The sequence below is a fragment of the Bombyx mori genome, chromosome 12 (assembly GCF_030269925.1).
Source record: "Bombyx mori chromosome 12, ASM3026992v2".
Taxonomy (NCBI): Eukaryota; Metazoa; Arthropoda; class Insecta; order Lepidoptera; family Bombycidae; genus Bombyx; species Bombyx mori.
This window is the reverse complement of record NC_085118.1, coordinates 10,661,402-10,683,734: the sequence shown is the minus strand read 5'-3', so window position 1 is coordinate 10,683,734 and position 22,333 is coordinate 10,661,402. Positions and strand designations below refer to the sequence as shown.

At 33.4% G+C, this 22,333-nt stretch overlaps 3 protein-coding genes and 1 long non-coding RNA gene across 4 annotated transcripts; 1 reads left to right on the top strand and 3 right to left on the bottom strand.

Moving 5' to 3' along the window:
- Nucleotides 1-124: 124 nt before the first annotated feature.
- Nucleotides 125-1,523, bottom strand: LOC101742097 (barrier-to-autointegration factor B). The gene is made up of 2 exons (XM_004925498.4): nucleotides 1,212-1,523; nucleotides 125-376 (listed from the first exon to the last, which is right to left on the bottom strand). Exons 1-2 carry the CDS (start codon nucleotides 1,335-1,337, stop codon nucleotides 230-232), a joined length of 273 nt encoding a protein of 90 aa, XP_004925555.1. The 5' UTR covers nucleotides 1,338-1,523; the 3' UTR covers nucleotides 125-229.
- Nucleotides 1,524-5,074: 3,551 nt separating this feature from the next.
- On the top strand, nucleotides 5,075-10,497 carry LOC101741714 (ribonucleoside-diphosphate reductase large subunit). Its single transcript, XM_004925495.5, has 5 exons — nucleotides 5,075-5,307; nucleotides 6,239-6,327; nucleotides 7,260-7,437; nucleotides 7,517-7,716; nucleotides 8,431-10,497. The coding sequence occupies exons 1-5, from the start codon at nucleotides 5,268-5,270 to the stop codon at nucleotides 10,318-10,320; spliced, it is 2,397 nt and encodes a 798-aa protein (XP_004925552.1). The 5' UTR covers nucleotides 5,075-5,267; the 3' UTR covers nucleotides 10,321-10,497.
- On the bottom strand, nucleotides 10,365-20,459 carry LOC101741862 (uncharacterized). The gene is made up of 5 exons (XM_004925496.5): nucleotides 19,395-20,459; nucleotides 17,829-17,975; nucleotides 15,634-15,730; nucleotides 15,237-15,435; nucleotides 10,365-11,539 (listed from the first exon to the last, which is right to left on the bottom strand). Exons 1-5 carry the CDS (start codon nucleotides 19,673-19,675, stop codon nucleotides 11,463-11,465), a joined length of 801 nt encoding a protein of 266 aa, XP_004925553.1. The 5' UTR covers nucleotides 19,676-20,459; the 3' UTR covers nucleotides 10,365-11,462.
- Nucleotides 13,990-15,184, bottom strand: LOC134199860 (uncharacterized). Its single transcript, XR_009974510.1, has 2 exons — nucleotides 14,985-15,184; nucleotides 13,990-14,754 (listed from the first exon to the last, which is right to left on the bottom strand). It is a non-coding gene; the product is annotated as an uncharacterized LOC134199860 (long non-coding RNA).
- Nucleotides 20,460-22,333: the final 1,874 nt, after the last annotated feature.

The window sequence follows — 22,333 nt, the reverse complement described above, 5'->3', positions numbered from 1 at the left end:
TAAATTCAAGTCATTGTCATAAATAACAGAAGACTTCGTGTTTTTCCAGCAAAGATTATATTTAATTACTCTTAATTGGGACTTTATTTCTTCAACATTTTTAAATATTAAATAATACAAATAATTATTGTAGAACATATATTTTACTTATGTAGTCTTAAAATTACATTATGTACATTATTTCAAACAATGCAATAATAAAATATAATAAATGTTATATGGATAAAAATTACAAAAACTCATCACACCAATCCTTCAAACACTGATAACAATCTGCTGACTGTTTAGAGTTTGCACTGCAGGCGTCCTTCATCCATTCTTGAAATAACTCTTTATCTTTCTTTAGTACCAAAAATTGACCCAAGACGACATAGGCCTGAAAATGGTAAGTGTTATTTTATGATACATAATATAGTAAATGAGAAAAATAAAAAGGGAACAAATGTAATTATATTATATACTAGCTGACCCGGCAGAATTCGTAGTGCCTCAATCGATGAATAAAATACATTCTTATTTTTATTTAATTCCGAGCATTTTCATATTTATCTACCTTTTAAACCTTCTCTGGACTTCCACAAATACTCCAAGACCAAAATTAGCCAAATCAGTCCAGCTGTTCTCAAGTTAGCGAGACTAACGAACAGCAATTCATTTATATATATAGATTTTGGTATTAAAACTGTTATCTTGCTAGTAATTTTAATGAAAATTGCATCCAAAATCTGAAGACTATGTAAGAATGAATTAATCTTGGCATTTTCACGAAACTAATACATTTCACATTAGGGTAACTAACACTAGTTTAATGCAGAAACATTACTGCTTTGTAGTTGTTCTTGATTTATCTTTTTTTAACACCTAGGTATACATGTAATTGGTCATCTTGGAGGGCAAGGAAGCTAAGCAACATTTTTTTTAAAGATTTTATTCCATAATTGATTACTGCTTAATAACAACATTCTTTATACGATTTCTATCACAATTAATCTATGCAGGATTTAATTTAACTCTTAATGAAATAGTACTGAAATTTATTCTCAAGTTTAAAACACCTGCTTAAAGATATTGCATTAAACAGTTTTCCGAGCAGTATATATATGTAAAGATCAATTTTCAATTTGATAAGATTATTTTAAAACATTTAGGATCACTTGAGCATTGATGAAACATACAAAAGCTGCACTTTTGAGATAAAATTATACTGTAACCTTATCGAAGCCCCCGGTTTCAAGTCGTTTTCCTAAAACTTCACCCACGCCCGCCAATTCTGTTACTGGTTTCTCACCCATTGGCTCAGCAACAAAGTTTCTATGTTTTTGTGATGTACTCGACATTTTCGTAAAAAACTTTGTTTATTGTACTTATAGAAAGAAACAAATTTTATATTTGTCTATCTTTACGAAGTTTATTAGTTTTTTTGTGTATTTTGTTGTCATAAACTTAATTAAGTGTACCCTGTGTACCTATCTCGAATATATTAAGTGTATAATCTATGGTACCTATGTTTATGTATTATCTATGGACTTTTTGGCGGGAACGCGAGGAGTGAAGTTGTGTGATTTGTTTTATTTTGTCTATTTAGTGTTTCTTCAGGTTTAAATGTGTAATAATGGTGGTTTATTAACTGTTTGATATCTGTGAAAGTGCACAAATGTGGGAAAATGAAACAAAGCTGCTGGACGTAACTTCTCGGGTTCCTCCAAAAAGTCCACTGAAAAAATCTCAGTAAATGACCACCATTTTACTGCGATTATATCTCATCCCATATCATCTCATTTCATTAAATTTCATCCCAGTTGATTAATGTTTCAAATTAATCATCTTCATTTCATTTCACTCCATATTATCATTTTTCATAAAATTAAGAATATAAAGTAAAATAAGACATGACTTAAAGGTCTTAGTTACCAGGTCATAAAATCTCTTAAAAAAAAATTTATTATCTATGGGACTTTTTGGCGGGAACGCGAGCAGTGAAGTTGTGTGATTTGTTTTATTTTGTCTATTTAGTGTTTCTTCAGGTTTAAATGTGTAATAACGGTGGTTTATTAACTGTTTAATATCTGTGAAAGTGCACAAATGTGGGAAAATGAAACAAAGCTGCTGGACGTAACTTCTCGGGTTCCTCCAAAAAGTCCACTGAAAAAATCTCAGTAAATGACCACCATTTTACTGCGATTATATTTCATCCCATATCATCTCATTTCATTAAATTTCATCCCAGTTGATTAATGTCTCAAATTAATCATCTTCATTTCATTTCACTCCATATTATCATTTTTCATAAAATTAAGAATATAAAGTAAAATAAGACATGACTTAAAGGTCTTAGTTACCAGGTCATAAAATCTCTTAAAAAAAAAAATGTATTATCTATGCTTTGTTATTTATTTTATTTCACGATTGGACTGGCAACGGGAACCTAGGCTTTTGTAATAAGGGTTAAAATATGAAATTGCCTTTTTGTTGTAATAGGTACTTCGAATTAACAAAGAGCCTTCATGGTTTGAGATTTTTGAGTAAAACTGTTGGAATTTCTATTTAACCGTCCAACAAAAACTTTTTACAAATGGTATGGTACCTATGAGGTTCTTCTTTTAAAAAAAGTGCAAGATTCGGTTAAAGACTTTCAGTTGTTTTTTTTATTCAGCTTAGACAAGAAAGATGGATACTTCGAAAATTCGAATGATTTTTGAATAAAAGATCCGACGCGGAACTAACGCTGCCGAAACAGCTCGCAATGTCAATGTTGCGTTTGGAGAGATGCCTGTGATATGAATTAAAATAGTATGTAAGATAATATTGTTGTTTTATTTGCATTCAACCATTATAATTTTATGAAACATTACGTTCATATTAAAATCAATACACCAGAATATTAATGACAGAAATGTTTTTAAAAACAAACGCTTATTAATGGCCAGTATGTATAATTTCGTGCAAGTAGGTTACGTTAGCTCTTCAACAGACTGCTAATGGACGCACCGTGCGATTTTGGTTTAATCGCTTTTAAGATGGAAATTTTGATTTGAAGAACGAACCACGTAGAAGACCGTCCACACGTGTGAATAATAATGAATTGAAAGAGATACATAGTGGAAGCCGATCCGAGCCAAACTACCCAGGAATTAGCGGCATGGTTTAACGTTAGTTACCTTAACAACAATATTGACTCATTTGCGTCAAATCAATAAAATAAAAAAATTCCTATGAAAAATGGGTGCCGCATGATTTGACTGATCTGCAGAAAGAAAGGCATGTTGAAACTTGTGTTGCCTTGTTGAATCGATACAGAAATGAAGGAATATTGGATCGAATTGTGACATGTGATGAAAAGTGGATTCTATATTCTACTCTAATTCCTAAATACTCATACAATAATATCATTATCGTCATCATCATATTCAGCCCACAGTCGTGCACTACAGGACATAGGCCCTATGACATGAATTTAATAGTTTTAAACTACTTATAGGTTGAAGCCTTTTTACCTAGATGTGGTAACCGCTTTTTTGTTGCCAGAACCTGTTTGTTTAAATACATCGATGGAAAAGTCAATCTATTATTACATGTAAGCTACAATGTAATGTTAAATTAAAAAAAAAATGTTCTCGTAATTAGAGAGTATTGATTGAATATTAAATTTTCTTATGAGATAGTACTCAAACGAAGTTAGACGGATGCAGGGTGGCGCATTTAACTCGGAGCGCATCTCGCTTTGCTATGATATCACACGGGTTGTCATCCTTAACGACTATCTGAAATCCACGGGTATGGCAACGACATGAAAGGAAAGTTTTAAGTTCTTAAAAAAAAAAAAATTGCTTAGATGGGTGGACCATCTCACAGCCCACCAGGTGGTAAGTGGTTACCGGAGTCCATAGACATCAACAACGTAAATGCTGCCACTCACCATGAAATATGAGTTTTAAGTCTCAATTCTTCAGTACAACGGCGGACGCATGCTTCAAACCGAAACGAATTACTGCTTCATGGCCGATATAGGCCGGGTCATGGTACATACCTACTCGTGCGCATTCACAAGGTGCCCTATCACATAACTATGCATCTTTTAATTTTTGTGAGTTTGCTTTTTATTTCTTATTGTTATTCCTCCACTGTGGAAGTCAATTATGAACACTTCTTATATACATACACACTTACGTATTTCATTACAAAAATTCGTACCTGTTTGCGGGATTCACAGTTGCAGCGTTTGATACGAATGCATCGGGAATCATATCACACTTCAAGAACCAAGAACTCCAAGACTAATGGCTTTATACCTTTTGTATCAGATGTACGAACGGAACAAATAAAGCAAAAGATAATTTCGACTCGTGCGGATTTTCAATTGTGGAACGCTAGAACTCAAGGAATGAAGTTGTATAAATTGTTATTGTTAGAACTGAACTTCTTACTATTTGTAACCATCATAAGTCAGTATATATATCCGAAGATTATTTTTATTACTTTATTAAATGTTAGTTTTATAGTCATTTAATTTAACGTTTCTTCAAGTTTAAATGTGTTATAAAGGTGGTTTCTTAACTGTTTGGTATTTGTGAAAGTACGCAAATGTGAGGAAATAAAACAAAACTGCCGGATGTAGCTTCTCGGGTTCTTCCAAAAGTCTGGTTATCATTTTTCATGAAATTGAATATACAAAAGATTAAGAGAGAGAGAGAGAGTATTCTTTATTGTACACCAAAAAACAAATACACAGTGCGATACATTAAAAACAAAAAAGTACAATTGGCGGTCTTATCGCTAAGAGCGATCTCTTCCAGACAACCATCAGGTGGACAAGAATCATTTGGAAACGAACTACGCGCGGTGTACCATTCCAGTGAAATACATATACATATATGTACACATACATATACACATACATATCTCCGTAAATATACATACAATCAATACAAAGTATTATAATATAATAATAATTATTAAAAATAAAAAATAAATAAAAATTAAATAATTAAATTTAAAAAAAATTAAGCTGTATGGGATGATACTTTCGCCTTTCCAGTAGAAAAATAAAAGTAGCGGTTCTACTGCGGTGTTTCCCGCCTATTTCAAGTTTAACGTCAGAGTCAGTTGTTCCTCACTTGTTGCTGACGATATATTGAGAGAGTAAAGAACAGTAATAGTTTTAATTTAATGAGTGTGTTATCAAAATCAAGATACATTTCAAGTTTATAAGTTTGTCTAGATTAAATAGCATTTATTTTGTTTTCCGTCGAGAATTGTAAAATACTAAAATGGTTGGTAAAATGAATAAATTGTACGTTTTAAAGAGAGGTAAGAATACATATATTACTAGACCCTGCCTTACCGCCGTTCCGCTTATAATATAAATTACAATGTGATCCAAAGGAATTAAACTGGAACACCTTAATAACGGCCGACTCTGTAAACTGATGTGATGTTGAAACTTTGCACAACACTCAAAGCAACTCCGTTGATCGTACGTGTGTGTAATCGATGTAAGAACTTCAATTACCAGCACTGACTGACGAACTTATTAAAACATTGTTCAGATCTGAATATGGCGTGCATTTCTTAAGTGTGACACTGGATGATAAGTAGAGATTTAAGAATGCAATCTGCCAAAAGTAAAAAAAAAATTTAGACTCACGGCGTAGGTAGAACCATCTTGCTAATTTCTACTGTGAAGCAAACATTTACTTACCTTTATTTGAAGAAATCAAATTGTTCTGAGTGCTATGAAGGTGTGATGAAGGTGAAAATGAACCTTAAAGAAAGTGTTGGGTTATTGAGCGTTACCAAGATCCATGAAATATAATAACCACCTGCCTCCAGATGGATATGCTTTGTGGGATAGATGGTTATTATTGGTAATAGAAGATCCCATCACTGTCTTTATCTAATTTATAGGTTTGGATATTTACATTTTATATAATTATTTATGTTGATGACAAGCCTGCAGGCTTAAATGTTTGCTTGAGACATGAGATCTTAGTCAAAGTTATATATTATAAGGACTATCCCACCTTAAAAGCTGGAAGATGTGACTGTTTTACTGCAGAAATGGACAGGGTGATACTACTACCGCTGTATTCTCTGTCCATCAGTAATTAATCAATTAATTTTTAAAGCATAATGGTAGTCTTTCATTAATTTTCTTTTTGTTAATGAGTGCTAAGTAAAACATATTTTCTTCAAAAAATTGACACTTGTAGGTGAACATAATATTTTATGCTCATTTTAGGCGGAAGAATGGAGGAGGTGCATATAGACAAGATAACATCAAGAATTAAAAAACTATGTTATGGATTAAATATGGATTTTGTTGATCCGGTATGTTTAACAAGAAGACTTAACTAATCTTACTTAAATTTCCTTTCAACCACAATAACTCCAAATTTACAAAAATATGTTCTGAGGCTCAAATGGACACAACTATGAGGCCCGTCTTACTACTAATATAAAGACATCATAAACATAAACCAGCCTTACCTTTCAAACCCGCATATAGCATAGCAAATGGTAGGGTAGTGGTAACTACCGGTGCACACCCAGGGAACACACAACTATCTTTCTTCCAAATCTTAATGCTGCTGTTTCTGAACTCTCTAAGATGCCAAGTTCCAAATATACCTCCATACAAATATCTCCCCATAAAATAACTACCCATTACTTTACATCTCTTTTTCAATGCACTGTACCTCTATTTTGGAAATTTATACACTTTAATTCTTCAATTACTTCAAATGTGGACTGATTTAATCATTATCATTCACTCAAATAACAATAGCATGTGGCAAATGGGAATTTATTTCAGTTGAGTTCTGTCTGCTTCTCAGATATTTTGCTGTAGAACTGTAGAACCTCTTGGTGGTTGATTCTAACCTTGTAATATAAGATCTAGTTTCTAAGAATGCTGATGACAATGAACTGATCATCTGTTTTCATCTCTGTCCTGCAAATCTCAGTCTGTTCTGTCTAATGATTGGGCAACATGTTTGTAGATGTTTAGTAACCATTAGATCTCTCATTGTCTCATATTAGTTTATTTGTAGCAACAACTCACACTTAACACCATAATCAAGGCAGTCAAAGCCTTTAAATAAATGATCAATGCAACAGAACATTTCATAGTATTAAAAATGCAATATTAATCAATAATAAAAAAAATAACAAAAGCCGATTTTTCCTGTTACACACTTTTACTAGCTTCGTTTGTATCTCACAAAATTTGTCCATTCCAAGTGTTTGTTTCATTTGAATAGGTGTGTATAACACTAAAAGTTATCAATGGAATCTACTCGGGAGTGACAACTGTGGAACTGGATAATCTTGCTGCAGAGACAGCTGCTACAATGACTACCGATCATCCAGATTATGCTGTTCTTGCAGCCAGGCTTGCAATATCAAACTTACATAAAGAAACAAAAAAACACTTTTCAGGTAACACTATAGTTATATAATTACATGAATGAAAAGAAGTATTTAGTACCAAATTATTAATTATTATTTTTTGTTTCAGATGTTATGAAAGATTTGTTTGACATTGTTAATCCACACACTAAGAAGAGGGCACCAATGATATCTGAATTTCATTATAATATAGTTATGAACCATAAAGAAAGATTAGATTCTGCTATTGTGTATGACAGAGACTTCAAATATAATCATTTTGGGTTTAAAACTTTAGAGCGCTCATATTTATTGAAAATAAACAATAAGGTAATGTAACAATAAATTTGTAGATTGTGTCCATGGAAATCTATTTTAGTGATTTTTGATCAAAATACGGTTTTGACTGTTCACCGTGAGGTATGAGGTCAAATTCTTAATAACACTGAAAAAACTGGCATAGCAGAGCTAGCCTTTTATCATGTAGTTATAAAGACAAACTTAATTATGATGCATCTATCCTTATTTTATGAAAATTCACTAGTGTTAAGTCAGGTTTCTATTATAATGTAACATCTATCCCACTCTTCAAACTGTAACACATTTTTTGTTTTTTATGCTTTCCTTTCTTAATCATCCTACTTTGCATTGTTAGCCAGGGTGAAGGCATATTTTTCTCAGTAGCTCATCTAGAAATAAAATAATCACGTGAGATATTATTTCAACATTAATGCGAGAAAAGTCAGTTGTAAAGTAATTAAAGCAATATGATATAATGTAATACGTAATGCAATTAAATAAATGTTAATTTAAAATTATTTTTCCCAAAAATTTAAACAAGTTATATGTTACACTGTCTGTTTATTCAATACAGCAGTACTTCGCATCTACTACTAATGTCCCACTACTTCCCCAATATGCTTCTGTGGTAGTAATAATATAATAATTATATTTTAGGGCCAAGTTACTAATTATACTATTTATCCTGATTCTCATTTGGAATACTGGTATTAGAAAAGTTACTCAAAATTTACTAATTGGCAGGTTGCTGAACGACCTCAACATATGCTGATGCGAGTGTCAATTGGAATTCATGGTGAAGATATTGATGCAGCCATAAATACATACAACTTACTTTCTGAGAAATATTTCACTCATGCCAGCCCAACCTTATTCTCAGCTGCAACTCCACGCCCCCAACTATCATCATGTTTTCTAGTGGCAATGAAAGATGACAGCATTGAAGGAATTTACGATACCTTAAAGCAGTGTGCTTTGATATCTAAATCTGCAGGTGGAATTGGTGTCCATGTCCACTGTATAAGGGCTAAAGGTACTTATATAGCAGGAACAAATGGTGTATCAAATGGTCTTGTACCAATGTTACGAGTTTACAATAATACAGCTAGATATGTTGATCAAGGAGGTAATAAGCGCCCTGGAGCTTTTGCAGTCTATTTGGAACCGTGGCATGCCGATATATTTGAATTCTTAGATTTAAAGAAAAACACTGGAAAAGAAGAAGTACGTGCCAGGGAACTTTTTTATGCATTGTGGATACCTGATCTTTTCATGAAAAGAGTTGAAAATGATGGCGTATGGACCCTTATGTGTCCTCATGATTGCCCAGGGTTAGCTGACTGTTGGGGAAAAGAATTTGAATCCTTATATGAAACATATGAAAAAGAAAATAGATTTGTAAAACAAGTAAGGGCACAAGTTCTTTGGAAAGCAATAATAGAAGCTCAAGTAGAGACTGGTACTCCATACATGTTATTTAAAGATTCATGTAATAGAAAAAGTAATCAGAAAAATTTAGGTACCATAAAATGTAGTAACCTGTGCACTGAAATAGTTGAATATACATCTGATGATGAAGTGGCAGTATGCAACTTAGCCTCTATAGCGCTAAATATGTTTGTTGATGATAACAAAACATATAACTTTAAGAAATTAAAAGAAGTTACTAAAACTATAACAGAAAATTTGAATAAAATCATTGATGTAAATTATTACCCTGTTCCGGAAGCAAAAAAATCTAATCTTAGACATAGACCTATTGGAATAGGTGTTCAAGGTCTTGCTGATGCTTTTATTTTAATGCGTTTACCTTACGAAAGTCCAGAAGCTATTAAATTAAATCAACAAATATTTGAAACTATTTACTATGGAGCACTAGAGGCAAGTTGTGAACTAGCAGAAAAGTATGGAGTGTATGAAACATACGAAGGATGCCCTGCAAGTCGAGGCATATTACAGTACGAAATGTGGAATAAAAATCCAACAGATTTATGGGACTGGACTGCTTTAAAAGAAAACATTGCCAAGCATGGTCTTCGTAATTCTCTTTTGGTAGCCCCAATGCCCACTGCCTCAACAGCTCAGATTTTAGGAAATAATGAATCTTTTGAGCCCTTCACTTCTAATATTTATCAAAGACGTGTTTTATCTGGAGAATTTCAAGTTGTAAATCATCATTTACTTCGTGATTTGACAGAAGCAGATTTATGGGATGAGGAAATGAAAAATCTCATTATACACAATAATGGATCTATACAAAATATCGAAAGTATACCTACAGAAATAAGGGACTTATATAAGACAGTTTGGGAAATTTCAGTCAAAACAACAATACAAATGGCTGCTGATCGTGGAGCTTTTATTGATCAAAGTCAATCTTTTAATATACACGTTGCTGAACCGAACTACGGAAAATTAACTTCTATTCATTTCTATTCATGGAAAATGGGTTTAAAAACAGGGATGTATTATTTGCGAACAAAACCGGCAGCCAATGCCATACAATTTACTGTGGATAAATCCAAAGTTAAAACTAAAATGAATAATAGTAAATCTGAAATAGATGAGGCAAACATGGCAGCAATAACTTGTTCGTTACGGAATAAAGATGAATGTTTAAGTTGTGGATCGTAAATTATAGAGGTTTCAAAATAAACAATTCAATGAAAATCACAACATGCATTTTAAATAATCATATATAATTTAATCGTTAAATATCATGTACTTATTAAAACAAATCTACAATTATTATATATTTTCATTAGATACTTAAATTGAAATACACAAGTAAATAAATAATTCAAAACTAAACACATTTTTCATTTATTTGTTTAAATGTATGTCTGTGTTGTGTTATAATAGTTTCGTAGAGTATCTAATTGGTAGAAAATGGGCTTTTATTATTTGAGCAGATGAGCCGACCATCTCCCCACTCAAATTCCGTAAGTGTTTATAGGGGAACATATAGACTACATTGGTTGAACATATTCTTATTCTTATGAATTTTATGTTTATTATTGAAGTTTTTTTATGAACATAAGTGTAGACTTTCCACCACGAAAAAGTGCTTAAGAAATGTGGGGTCTAGAATTTGCTAGTGAGCCATAAAATACAATGCTTACAATGTAACCGAACTTCCTGAGCGACCGACTACTCTTTCATAAAATCGAGACACTAAACTTTAAGGTCTCGATTTAGTGACTAAAAGAAGAAAGAAGGAAGCCTTTTCTTTGCAATGGAACACCACAAGGTTGTAATAATATTTGTGGCGTGAACAATGGAGCATAGACATTTAAACTCCGTCAGTATGGGGTTTCGCTCACGCAGCCCGCACACACATAGACACCCTCCAATCCCTACAATCTCGTGTTTACAGGTTAGCCGTCCGTCGGTTGGATCCAACAGATCCAATAACCCTTGCATTAGACGCATTTAGCTCTAATACTAGGAGCAGGCTTAGGGACCCCGGTAACCGTACCCGTCGGGCTCCGCAGAGTTCGACGTGCAAGAAAAAAAAGCATTGGTAGGTCGCTTATGGAACAAAAGCTGACGGCAATCTCTTTGTTAAAAAATCTAGGTAACAGATGTCTGTCTCTTACCTTGTCCACTGAAAGATCGTTGCTAAACGGATTGACATCGCGATTGACGGCAAAGAGTAATTTAGTAATTCATGTGGGTAATCGGAAAAAAGCCCTACCGATTATTAAAAAAAAATTTGATATTTTAAAAAACAATTCAAGAAATGAAATTGTTACATATTTTACGTCGTAGATGAGTTAACTAATTCGGTAACTTCTTAAAATAGGATATATGACATCTACAGCTTCACTAATTTCCGTTCTTGATTTTCCACCTGAAAAAAATAGGTACATAATATTGTTATATATCTTTACATTAGTAATATAAAAGTTCGATTTATACAAGGAATTTCGAACTGTTCCCGAAGATAGTCGTCGTGGCCTAAAGGATAAGAGGTCCGGTGCATTCGTATCGAGCGATGCAACGGTCTTCGAATCCCGCAGGCGGGTACCAATTTTTCTAATGAAATACGTAGTTATCGAACATTCATGATTGACTTCCACGGTAAAGGAATAATATCGTGTAATAAAAATCAAACCCGCAAAATTATAATTTGTGTAATTATTGGTGGTAGGTCCTCTTGTGACCGTACGGGTAGGTACCCCCACTCCGCCTATTTCTGCCATAAAGCAGTAATGCGTTTCGGTTTGAAGGTTGGGGCAGCCGTTGTAACTATAATTGAGACCTTAGAACTTATATCTCAAGGTGGGTGGCGCATTTACGTTGTAGATGTCTATGGACTCCAGTAACAACTTCACACCGGGTGGGCTGTGAGCTCGTCCACCCATCTAAGCAATAAAAATAAAATAAAAGATAAAAATATTCATTCGCAAATTTAAATATTAATTTAATCGTGTAATAAGTTTGTAAATACTAATATTTGTGTAGTGTGTTTAAGCAGTTAAACGCCATTATTTAAAATGTTTTTTTTATTGCCACCGTAAGCAGAGAAACATACGGCCCGGTGGTAAGTGGTTACCGTCGCTCGTGGAAGTCAACAATACCAGAGGGTAAGCCGCTGCTTACCGAAGAATTCATTTTCTGAAACCTCGTTTGAACAAGAACATTTCATAGTATTCGGGAAATACCGTAGGGGGAAGTTCATTCCAAAGTCGGATGATACGTGGCAAAAAAGATCTTTGCAAACGCACTACGAATGAACGCAGTAATTCTATGTACTATGGATGAACTATGTTTTTTATGGTACGCGGTCCGTTGATATAAAAGTGATGACAGGTTCATCTCAAAAAATTCTTCTGATCTCTTTCAATGGAACATACTGTACAAAATATAGAGAGAATCTCCCTCCGTAGGCCCAGAGGTTCCAAGCGATCCGTCAGAACAGGATTATCAATACGCCGAACATATTCGAATCGAATGGCCCTTCTTTAGTATGAAGTCTAATCGAAGGACTAATCTCACTTTTAGCGAGCATAACATTATTCGTTTTAATTTCTACTGATATTTCTCTACTTAAAACTCTTCGGAAAACATGAACAAAGACCGACGAAAACTCTTTTGGTATCTACGAAAAATAGGAAAGCCCGACTAGAGTCGCAAAATTTAGACTGGTCCAACATGTTGTAGAGTTACGAGCACTAATTTCATTAATTTTAATAAAATTTAATTACCATCTGAGAGATCAACTAGTATATCAATCAATATTCTCCATTTTGTAAATTAAAAAATTTAAATTATGGTACTAAATTCCCACTGTCAAAAAAGGAGGTGGTAGTGTAGTGGTTTGGCGATGTTGTTCACGGTCTGGAGTTGGACCGCTAGTTCGAACTGAAGGAAATATGAATCAGTTCATTTACCAAATAGTAGGTATTAAAGACTGAAATGTCAGGATGCAATAAGTCCGTTGAGCCCGTGAGCTCACCTACCTATCAACGCGAAGCTGGAATAGCTTCATAGGCTATCAGCGATTAGGTAGGGGAAAAGACAACAAACACCATAAGCTAGCTGTATGGTATTTTCAGCAAGATAATGATCCTAAATACAAGTTCAATTTCCTAGTGATTTTTTAAAACGGGAAAATTTAAATATTTTAACGTAGCCAAATTGAATTTGCCACTAGGGGCGCTGTTCCAACTTCATGCAAGTTTGATTTAACTTTTACCCGATGGAGAAGTTAAAAAACTCACAAACAGAGATTTCGATCCTTACCTATACATCTCTGGGACTAGTTGGATCGCAAAATAAGAATTAAACTTAACTCTAACAATGACAAAAATGTGAGTGGCATAAAATTCCGATGGATAGAACTCAAATGTAATATTTTGTAGAGCATTACTTCAATGTAATCCAATGATGTATAAGTTATTTGTTTGTTTCTAATTGACTGAATTAATGTTTGTCAAAATGATTTTGAGGGCTATTGTACCTATATCAACAAATAATTATAATTTAGAATATTTATACAGAAATAATAATATACAAATAATAACGTAAAGTCTACGAATAAATAATAAGTCAGAAAGTCTAACTCGGAACAAATTTCACAAAAAAAAGTGGCCCCACTTGAAACCAAAACGACGTAGGAATAAAAAACCAATCACAAACGAGGTTAGAAATAGACATTATTTGTGATTGGTTTGAATTCAAAACGAAAGCAGGGATTGGTTCATGTGCTTGCTGCAATGTCAGCTATGACAGCAGTCATAGCAGCGTAGACGATATTATGTAATAAGTGGACCGGACAAAGTTAATAATAAAACAATATAATTGTATAATGTATATATTTTTTTGTAATAAGCTCTATGTCCCTCGAAATATAATTAATTTAGTAAGTTTTTGCCTAGAAAACATTAAAAAAGAATATTTTTTCGCAATGTAGGGAAGACGGCAGCGGCTTGGTTCTGCTCCTGGCATTGCTGACGTCCATGAGCGACGGTAACCACTCACCATCAGGTGGGCCGTATGCTCGTCTGCCTAGAAAGGCAATAAAAAAAACGGGTTCTGAGAAATTCAACCATTACACAATTTATAAAAAAAAAAGAAATGGTCATTATTTGTCTGGTGACTGTTTTTTAGTAAGCGTAGAATATCTTCATTGTCAATTATTTTAGAAAAACACTGTGTAGATATTACTGACAGATTTTCCTTTGTCATGTATTTCATTATCTGTCTTATTAGTGTTTCTGTGCGTGTGCATATTTTATACAACACCACAGATGGGTACGAGAGTCCACCGAAATCTTTCAAATTAATCAGATTGTGAAAATACAAATTTTGATTAGCAGGTAGCAATGATAAGCATTCTGGACAGTTGATTTTCGCTTGCAGTTTTCGGCTTACAAAGCCGGCTATATAGCCTAAAATTTGCTCCACTGTTTCTGGCAATTGAAGGCTAGCGTCCAGCGTCTTTGATAGCATGAATAGAGCATACTCTGCTGGTTTTCACAGGCATCCAGTCATATTCTTGTCCTTCCAACTTAACTGCAGCTATTCACTTTTTTGCCGAATTGCATTTTGCCGGTAGGAAAACTAAAAGAAAAAAAATTATGCAAAGTCCATTATCGTTATAAAATTATCAAAATAAATATACCTATTTTATAATAAAAAATATTTTATCGATGTACTTTTTAATATTTCACCAAGAAGAAAACAAATACAATCAAAAATTTACTGACTTCATGTTGCATAGTGTTAACCATCTCGGTTTGATAACATATTTGCAAATCATTAAATATAATTATAATTTTGTTACTACTTACTAGTTAAAAGTGATCCCTGGACATTTTAGCCTTGTATGGCTCCTGCACAACTTCACAGCACACGCTGGCATGAATATTGACAACACAATAATAAATCGAAATAAGAATGGTCACGGTGGACACGACCTTTAAGCCCCGCCTGCTTGCTTTTGTTGGGTCGTTTTTAGAGCGCAGTTACATTTCCTGACTTATTATTTATTCGTAGCGTAAAATATTAAACATTGTGCATAAGTATATTAAACATATGATTACCTGTAATTACCATTTTTCCGTTAACAAAAATAAGCAAGACAACTCTCGGTCTCACCATTCTGTAAACAAGTCCTGGGAATAATTCTGGTTCATAACTGGAGAATTGACCATGTGCCTGCTGTAAAGCTTCTAATTTTATTGGAAATCTAAGGTCAGCAGTAGCAATAAAATTTTGTATTTTGAAATTCAAAAATTTTGCCTGTAACATAATATAAGGGCAGTAACTTACTATGTGATATAGATGAATCATTTTAGATTGACCACACGCTAACGTGTCAACAAAAATTTTAATCATCTTTAAAATTTGATTACATTTTATTTAAGTTGTAATGTGTAGCAAGCAAGTAATGATTTCTATTGGGTTTAGTTGGGTTGGGTTATTGTACGTAAAACTTACTGGGAATCCGAGTTTTTGTATAATCCTTGCAATTTTTCTTGCAGCTACATATGAATCATGTTCATTTCTTGTCCCAGTACAAACTATTTTCCCAGATCTATGAAATAAAATAAAAAATCGTATTAAAACTGCTTGCTTATTTTTGTCACAAAGCAATAATGTTTCAGTTTATGGGTAGCTATTTTTGAAATGCAATTTTAACGTTGATCCAAGTCTCAAGATGGCCGGTATGACGTTACGATGTCATGAGCATGATGTTTTCTTAAAGATATCCATTGAAATCGTAGTGGCACTTCAAACAATTAGTGCGGTTAACGCAGTTTTCTATAGCAGTTCACCCACGCTATGAACCATATGGCATTGCACCATTTTCTCCAAGACCTCAGAAAACGTTCTATTATTTGTCTGTTTATAGATTTAGGACAGCAGAAAATAAAATTTGTGTTATGTTATACATTTAATGTTCGTTCAACAAGACACATTTGACGACAGAAATAAACAAATTTTCCTGCAACCAGGCATATTTTATGATAGCAATAAATAAATTTTCCTGCAACAAAGCACATTTATGACAGCAGTAAATAGGTTTACTACTCAACTATGTTTGTCGCTAGGGGCGCTATTCCAACTCCATATAAATTTGAACTAACTTTTACGCGATTGAGAAGTTAAAAAAATCCCACTAAGCACACAGGAGTCTCTTCATTTCGTTTCTTTAAATTAATATAGCATTTAGCAATAGCAAAATTTCTATACCTATGTCATAAAGTAACAAAGCATCGGTACAGTTATATCCTGATAAGATTCTTATGAAGTTAAGCCGAACAAACTTAAATAGCATTCCAAATGATTCGTTGCGTCGTCTGTAGTTGTTAATGCAGCTTTTACTTTACTTTAAACATGGACATTTACTAAATATTTAAACGTAGTAGGCAACGGCTTGGTACTGCATCTGATATTGTTGACGTCCCTATGCTTCGGTGACAACTTACCATCTGGGTAGACTAGTCTGCCTACAAGGGCAAAAAATCATTTTTAATTTTTTTGTTTAGTATAATTTTATATTCATTGCAATTTAATCGTTTTATTAAGCGGCACGTAAGTTGGCAAGGTTTTGGTGTAGTGGGGGTAATGTCGCGCATAGTGCACATTGCAACAAAAAAATGGTCACTTTTATTGCCCGCATATTATTTAATTTAATTTATTAAATTTTTTATTTGCTTTATTTATTTTTAAGCCTGTGTGTTTAGAAGAAATTTAAAGAAAAGAGAGGAATTCGTGAAGTGTATTAGATGTTATAAATAAAATATAATTAAAAGTTAAGAAGAAGTTTGCTTAAAAAAACATACTTATTATTAAAAATGAAGTGTCGCCGTCGTTACTATCATTTTCTAATAGTGCTACCCCTTGGATTAAATTTATGGTAGCACCTGAGCTGGTGGAAGGAGTTGGCTCCTCATCGTCGACATAACGAAGAGTCGCTGTCGTCACTGGCGTAAATAATAAAACGCTCAGTGACTGAATCAACTATATGGTAATTGGTATTTGGTCCTGGCATTGCAAACAAACTTAAAACAATAACACTCGTAACAAAAACTAAATTTAAAACAATAATAACAACTCGTAACTAAAAACTCAATATAAACAAAGGGTTCCTACAACTTTAGTAAGCGCATGTGTAATCGGGAGCGAACGGAACAGTGGACGCGGTGCGGGAGGGGAGGGTCGACTGACGCACCAATCGCGCGCTCGGAACGGTGCTACGTCTTTCCCCGCGTCCCGCTTGACAACCAAAGAGACCTAAAAAACGACTTCTGCGCATCTAGCGACTCTTGCCAATTTACGTGCCGGGGACTATAGCAATGTCGCGTATATGGCACGCTACATCAACGAAAGCACGGCCCAGGGGTCATAACCTCTCCCCAGTGTCATGTCAAATCTTATTTAAGTAACTATGTCGTATGACAATCGAAGTCGAGTTTTCATCATGGAACGGGATAAATAAAATAACATTATTTCATTCATACACATTACTGAAATGGACTTTTTTATTTTTCATAAATATTTTTACTTCAATTAATATTAATTTTTTTTTATGTTTAATTCAGCCCAATCATAAATCAGGTAAAATTACAATCTATATTCATTTATAATAAAGGCAAACAATAAAGCTGCAAACGTGCATTAAAACAAACCTGAATACTAAGGCGGTAGCTCGAGGATCTAATATTTTCATGACAACACCTTGAAATCTTGCAGGATTATATTCAGAGTATCTTGTTCTGCAGTAAATATCTAATAATTTTAGTTCACATCCTAAACTGACTGTGGCAACACAATTTCTGGAAAAATGTTTTACTTAATTTTAACATTTATCACATTCTATTTCAGGTGAGAGGATTTTAGAAGGTAAAGAACGAAATGGTAGTTCAGCTGGCTAGTCATTTGTAATCATTAATAATATCTTATTAGTCTTATTATCTCAGTATTAGTCATTAAGAGATTATTACAAAAGGATGAGAATCATTAGCCTAAACATGAGCCTCTCCTAAAGTTTGACATAATGACTGGTCCTGTGTGGTCTGTGTCCATAGGTTTATGTGATATTAAATACTTTAAAAAGGTCATCAGTCCACCTTAAGCTATTTGCAATTTTCTACTTATTAAATTGATGGATCATTTGAAGATTTCAAGAGAATTTTTTATAACTCTAATCTTCAAATTTAATGAAAAACCTTTATCGGCTTATACACCATTCAATAATAAAAGTGGCTGCAATAGGTACATTTGTAATTTTATAATTTCCCATGGGTGTCTAAGGTGACTAAGGGATATCTCATAGAATAGGCAGCAGTGTACTCATAGTATTATAATGCTGCATTTACTGGTGGTAGGGTATATTATATGTTTGCCTATAAAATCAATCCACCTACTGTCTTATGTTCCAGTTTGAAGTGTCGATCAGCTGTTGTAAAATACAATTGGGACTTTGACCTCTCAAGGTAGGTGATGTGGCATTCACATTATCATATATTTTTAGCTCAAGTATATATTTTACACCAGGTGGGTCATAAACTTGTACCTGCAGTAATATACAAAAAATATGTTTTCTATAGTTATTATAGCTAAACTTATTTTATTCATACTTAAGTATCCCATTTATTCATACTTAAGTATCCCACTAATTCCCAATCTGATTAGCTAATCATATGCTTACTACTGTAACAACTTCAGGTAAGCAAATAAAGTAAATCTGTTATCCAATTCAATGTACAACATAAATAAATTTAAATTCTAAAGGTATAAGGCAAAGAATAGGATTGTTGTCTTCAATTCTATAAAATTTTTTGATAAGGGAAAGATCGTGCTTGGCTCAGAGACATTGGTCAAGAAACTTAGTGGGTTCATGTTATGTTTCACTTTGAAGTTTTCCATGAGTATGGTGATCTGTTTTTTGGCTACTATTAGAACTGGAGTAACCAACAGGACCAATTAACAGAGCTCTGTCTTTTTGTACACATCTCATCACATTAATGTCATTGCAACTGATATGGGACTCACTTCATTACCCTTGGCTAAAGGGAATTTGGCATGGCCAAAGGTGTCGAGAGTTGTTGAAGAGCAAGAAGTTACTATCACACTAGATTCTACCTGATTAGTTCAAGCAGGCGAAGTTGCACAGAATAACTAATGAAGTTATAAAATAGGAATATATCTCAGGTCTGTGTTTATAATATTTGCTGCTAAATCAAATCACTTACTGTAGCTTGATACTGCTTTTTGCTTGAGTGGATGCACTTGGCATAGGTGTTAAAGCAGTCATAGAATTGTGTGGATTAAGTGGTTGAGGTGTGAATGAACTATTAGTAGGAGTTAATGCAACATCCCCATTAACAACTTGTGAACTTAAGTTTGTTCCTGAAACTCCTGCATCTTCTTTACTAAAATTTTGAGCTTTGATTGGTGTTTTTGGTGTTGAATACATTTCACTGATAGAACCTTCATGTTCTTTTTCAACCCTATTTTCTTGAGAGACTTCCATTTTATTCAATGTTTATAGTCGCATTTCAATTCATAAATAACAACGTAGATCAGATCATGTAATACAATACATACAAAGCACCTTATTTACAAATTTTACAAAAATTTAGTAGTAGTTTTATTTTTCCAAATGGATAGGCAACGGTATCATACCATACAGCCTAATCTTATATATATATATATTTTTTTTTTATGAAATGTGATTCTATGAAATAATGAAATGAAGTTGATTAATATGACATGGCATGAAATGAAATGAGATGAGATGATATGGGATGAAATATAATCTCAGTAAAATGGTGGTCATTTTTCAGTGAACTTTTTGGAGGATCCCGAGAAGTTACGTCCAGATAAAAATTGAATCCTTTCATTTCTTTTTTTTTAAGAGATTTTATGACCTGGTAAATCTTATTTTAATTTAAGTCTTATTTTTGAGAACTTCGATCAACAATCGAAGTTTGAGAAAAATGAAATTACGAAGTGAAATGAAATGAACATGATTAATTTGAGACATTAATCAGGTGGGATGAAATTAAATGAAATTATATGGGATGAAATATAATCTCAGTAAAATGGTGGTCATTTACTGAGTTTTTTTCAGTGGACTTTTGGAGGATCCCGGGAAATTACGTCCAGCGGCTTTGTTTCATTTTCCAATATTTGTGCACTTTCACAGATATTAAACAGTTAATAAACCACCGTTATTACATATTTAAACCTGAAGAAACATTAAATAGACAAAATAAATCACACAACTTAACTACGCGCATTCCCGCCAAAAAGGATTTTTTTAGGAAATTTATGACCTGGTAACTAAAACTTTAAGTCATGTCTTATTTTAATTTATAATTTTATTTTTATGCAAAACGATAATATTTAGTGAAATGAAATGAAGATAATAAATTTGAGACATTAATCAACTGGGGTGAAATTAAATGAAATGAGATGTGATAATATGGGATGACATATTTTATAATCTCAGTAAAATGGTGGTAGGTTTACTGAGACTTTTCAGTGGACTTTTTGGAAGATCCCGAGAAGAAGAAGTAACTATACTTGAGACCTTAGAACTTATATCTCAAGGTGGGTGGCGCATTTACGTCGTAAATGTCTATGGGCTGCAGTAACCACTTAACACCAGGTGGGCTGTGAGCTCGTCCACTTATCTAGCAATAAAAAAAAAAAGTTACGTTCGGCGGCTTTGTTTCATTTTCCCACATTTGTGCACTTTCACAGATAATAAACAGTTAGTAAACCACCGTTATTACATATTTAAACCTGAAGATACACTAAATAGACAAAATAAAACTATCTATCTATCTCTTAACAAAATAAAACAAATCTCACAACTTCACTCCTCGCGTTCCCGCCAAAAAGTCTTTTCGTTCCTTTTTTTAAGGGATTTTATGACCTGGTTACTAAGACTTTTAAGTCATGTATTATTTTAATTTGAGGGAGTTCATATAGAGTCCCTTCTTTATTTCGCCGTAAAGTCGTGTTTACGCTATCTGCAATGGATAATTAGCATTGATGTTTTTGAACGTAACTGAGAGCGCATCGGTGTAGTCCCGCCCCTTTCCCCTCCTATATCAAGGACACTTTTAAATTGAATTTGAATCGTGCGCATCAAAATTGTGCGATCGCGAAAAAGTGGTGAATATTGAGTGCAGCTAAGTAAGTACTTAAAAAACTAAAAGCTTTTCATCAAGATACAAAGAAAGAAGACAGGAGTGGCCACTCCATGAAGATAGTGCTATAAATATTATCACTACAAAGACACAGACTTTCGGTGAGTTCCTAAAAATATTACCTACTACCAAGTATCATATCGATTGCGCTCAAAAATATAAATAAAAAAGAACCAAGCCCAAACATATTTGATCACTTCGAGCCGGATATTTAACAATAATTTAACCGTTGCACATAGATTGAGCGGCTACGGCTAACTTGAAAAAACTATTAATAGGTGAATATTTTGTTTAAATTTCTTTGTTACTACTTAGTTAAAATGGCTACTACTTCTAAATCTCAATCACTTTTTGATCGTAATGTACGTAAGATGCGTAGTAAAATTAATGCATATTACTCTCGAGTACAGTCCATTTATGACAGTATCACTAAAATAAATGAGAGCAATGTGGAGGTATTTATGTCGAATGCTAGTACTTTAGATATGATGCGTACCGAATTCATAAAGTCACTGGACGATCTTAATGATTTATTAGCATCAAATGAAGACGCCACAGAACCCAATTACGAGTCAATGGTGGCGTTTGATGAGCTATTTTCTCGCATAAAATATAAATATTCGGAACTAATGTCGTTGCGTCACAATACGCAAAATACGGCGAACACTGTTGTTGGTGAGAATAAAATTGAGACCTACCGACAGTGTCCGAAATTACCGCGATTAGAATTATGTCCGTTTAATGGTGAACTTCAAAATTGGCCTATATTTTATGAAACATTTAAATCCATAATCCATGAAAATCAAAGTTTATCTGATAGTGAAAAAATTCAGTATTTAATCGGTAAACTGACTGGTAATGCTCAATTAATTTGTCAAGGGTTTATGCCCACTGCTGAAAATTATTCAGTTTTATGGCAAACATTAGTGAATAAATATAATGATAAGCGAGTCTTGGCGGCGTCATATTTT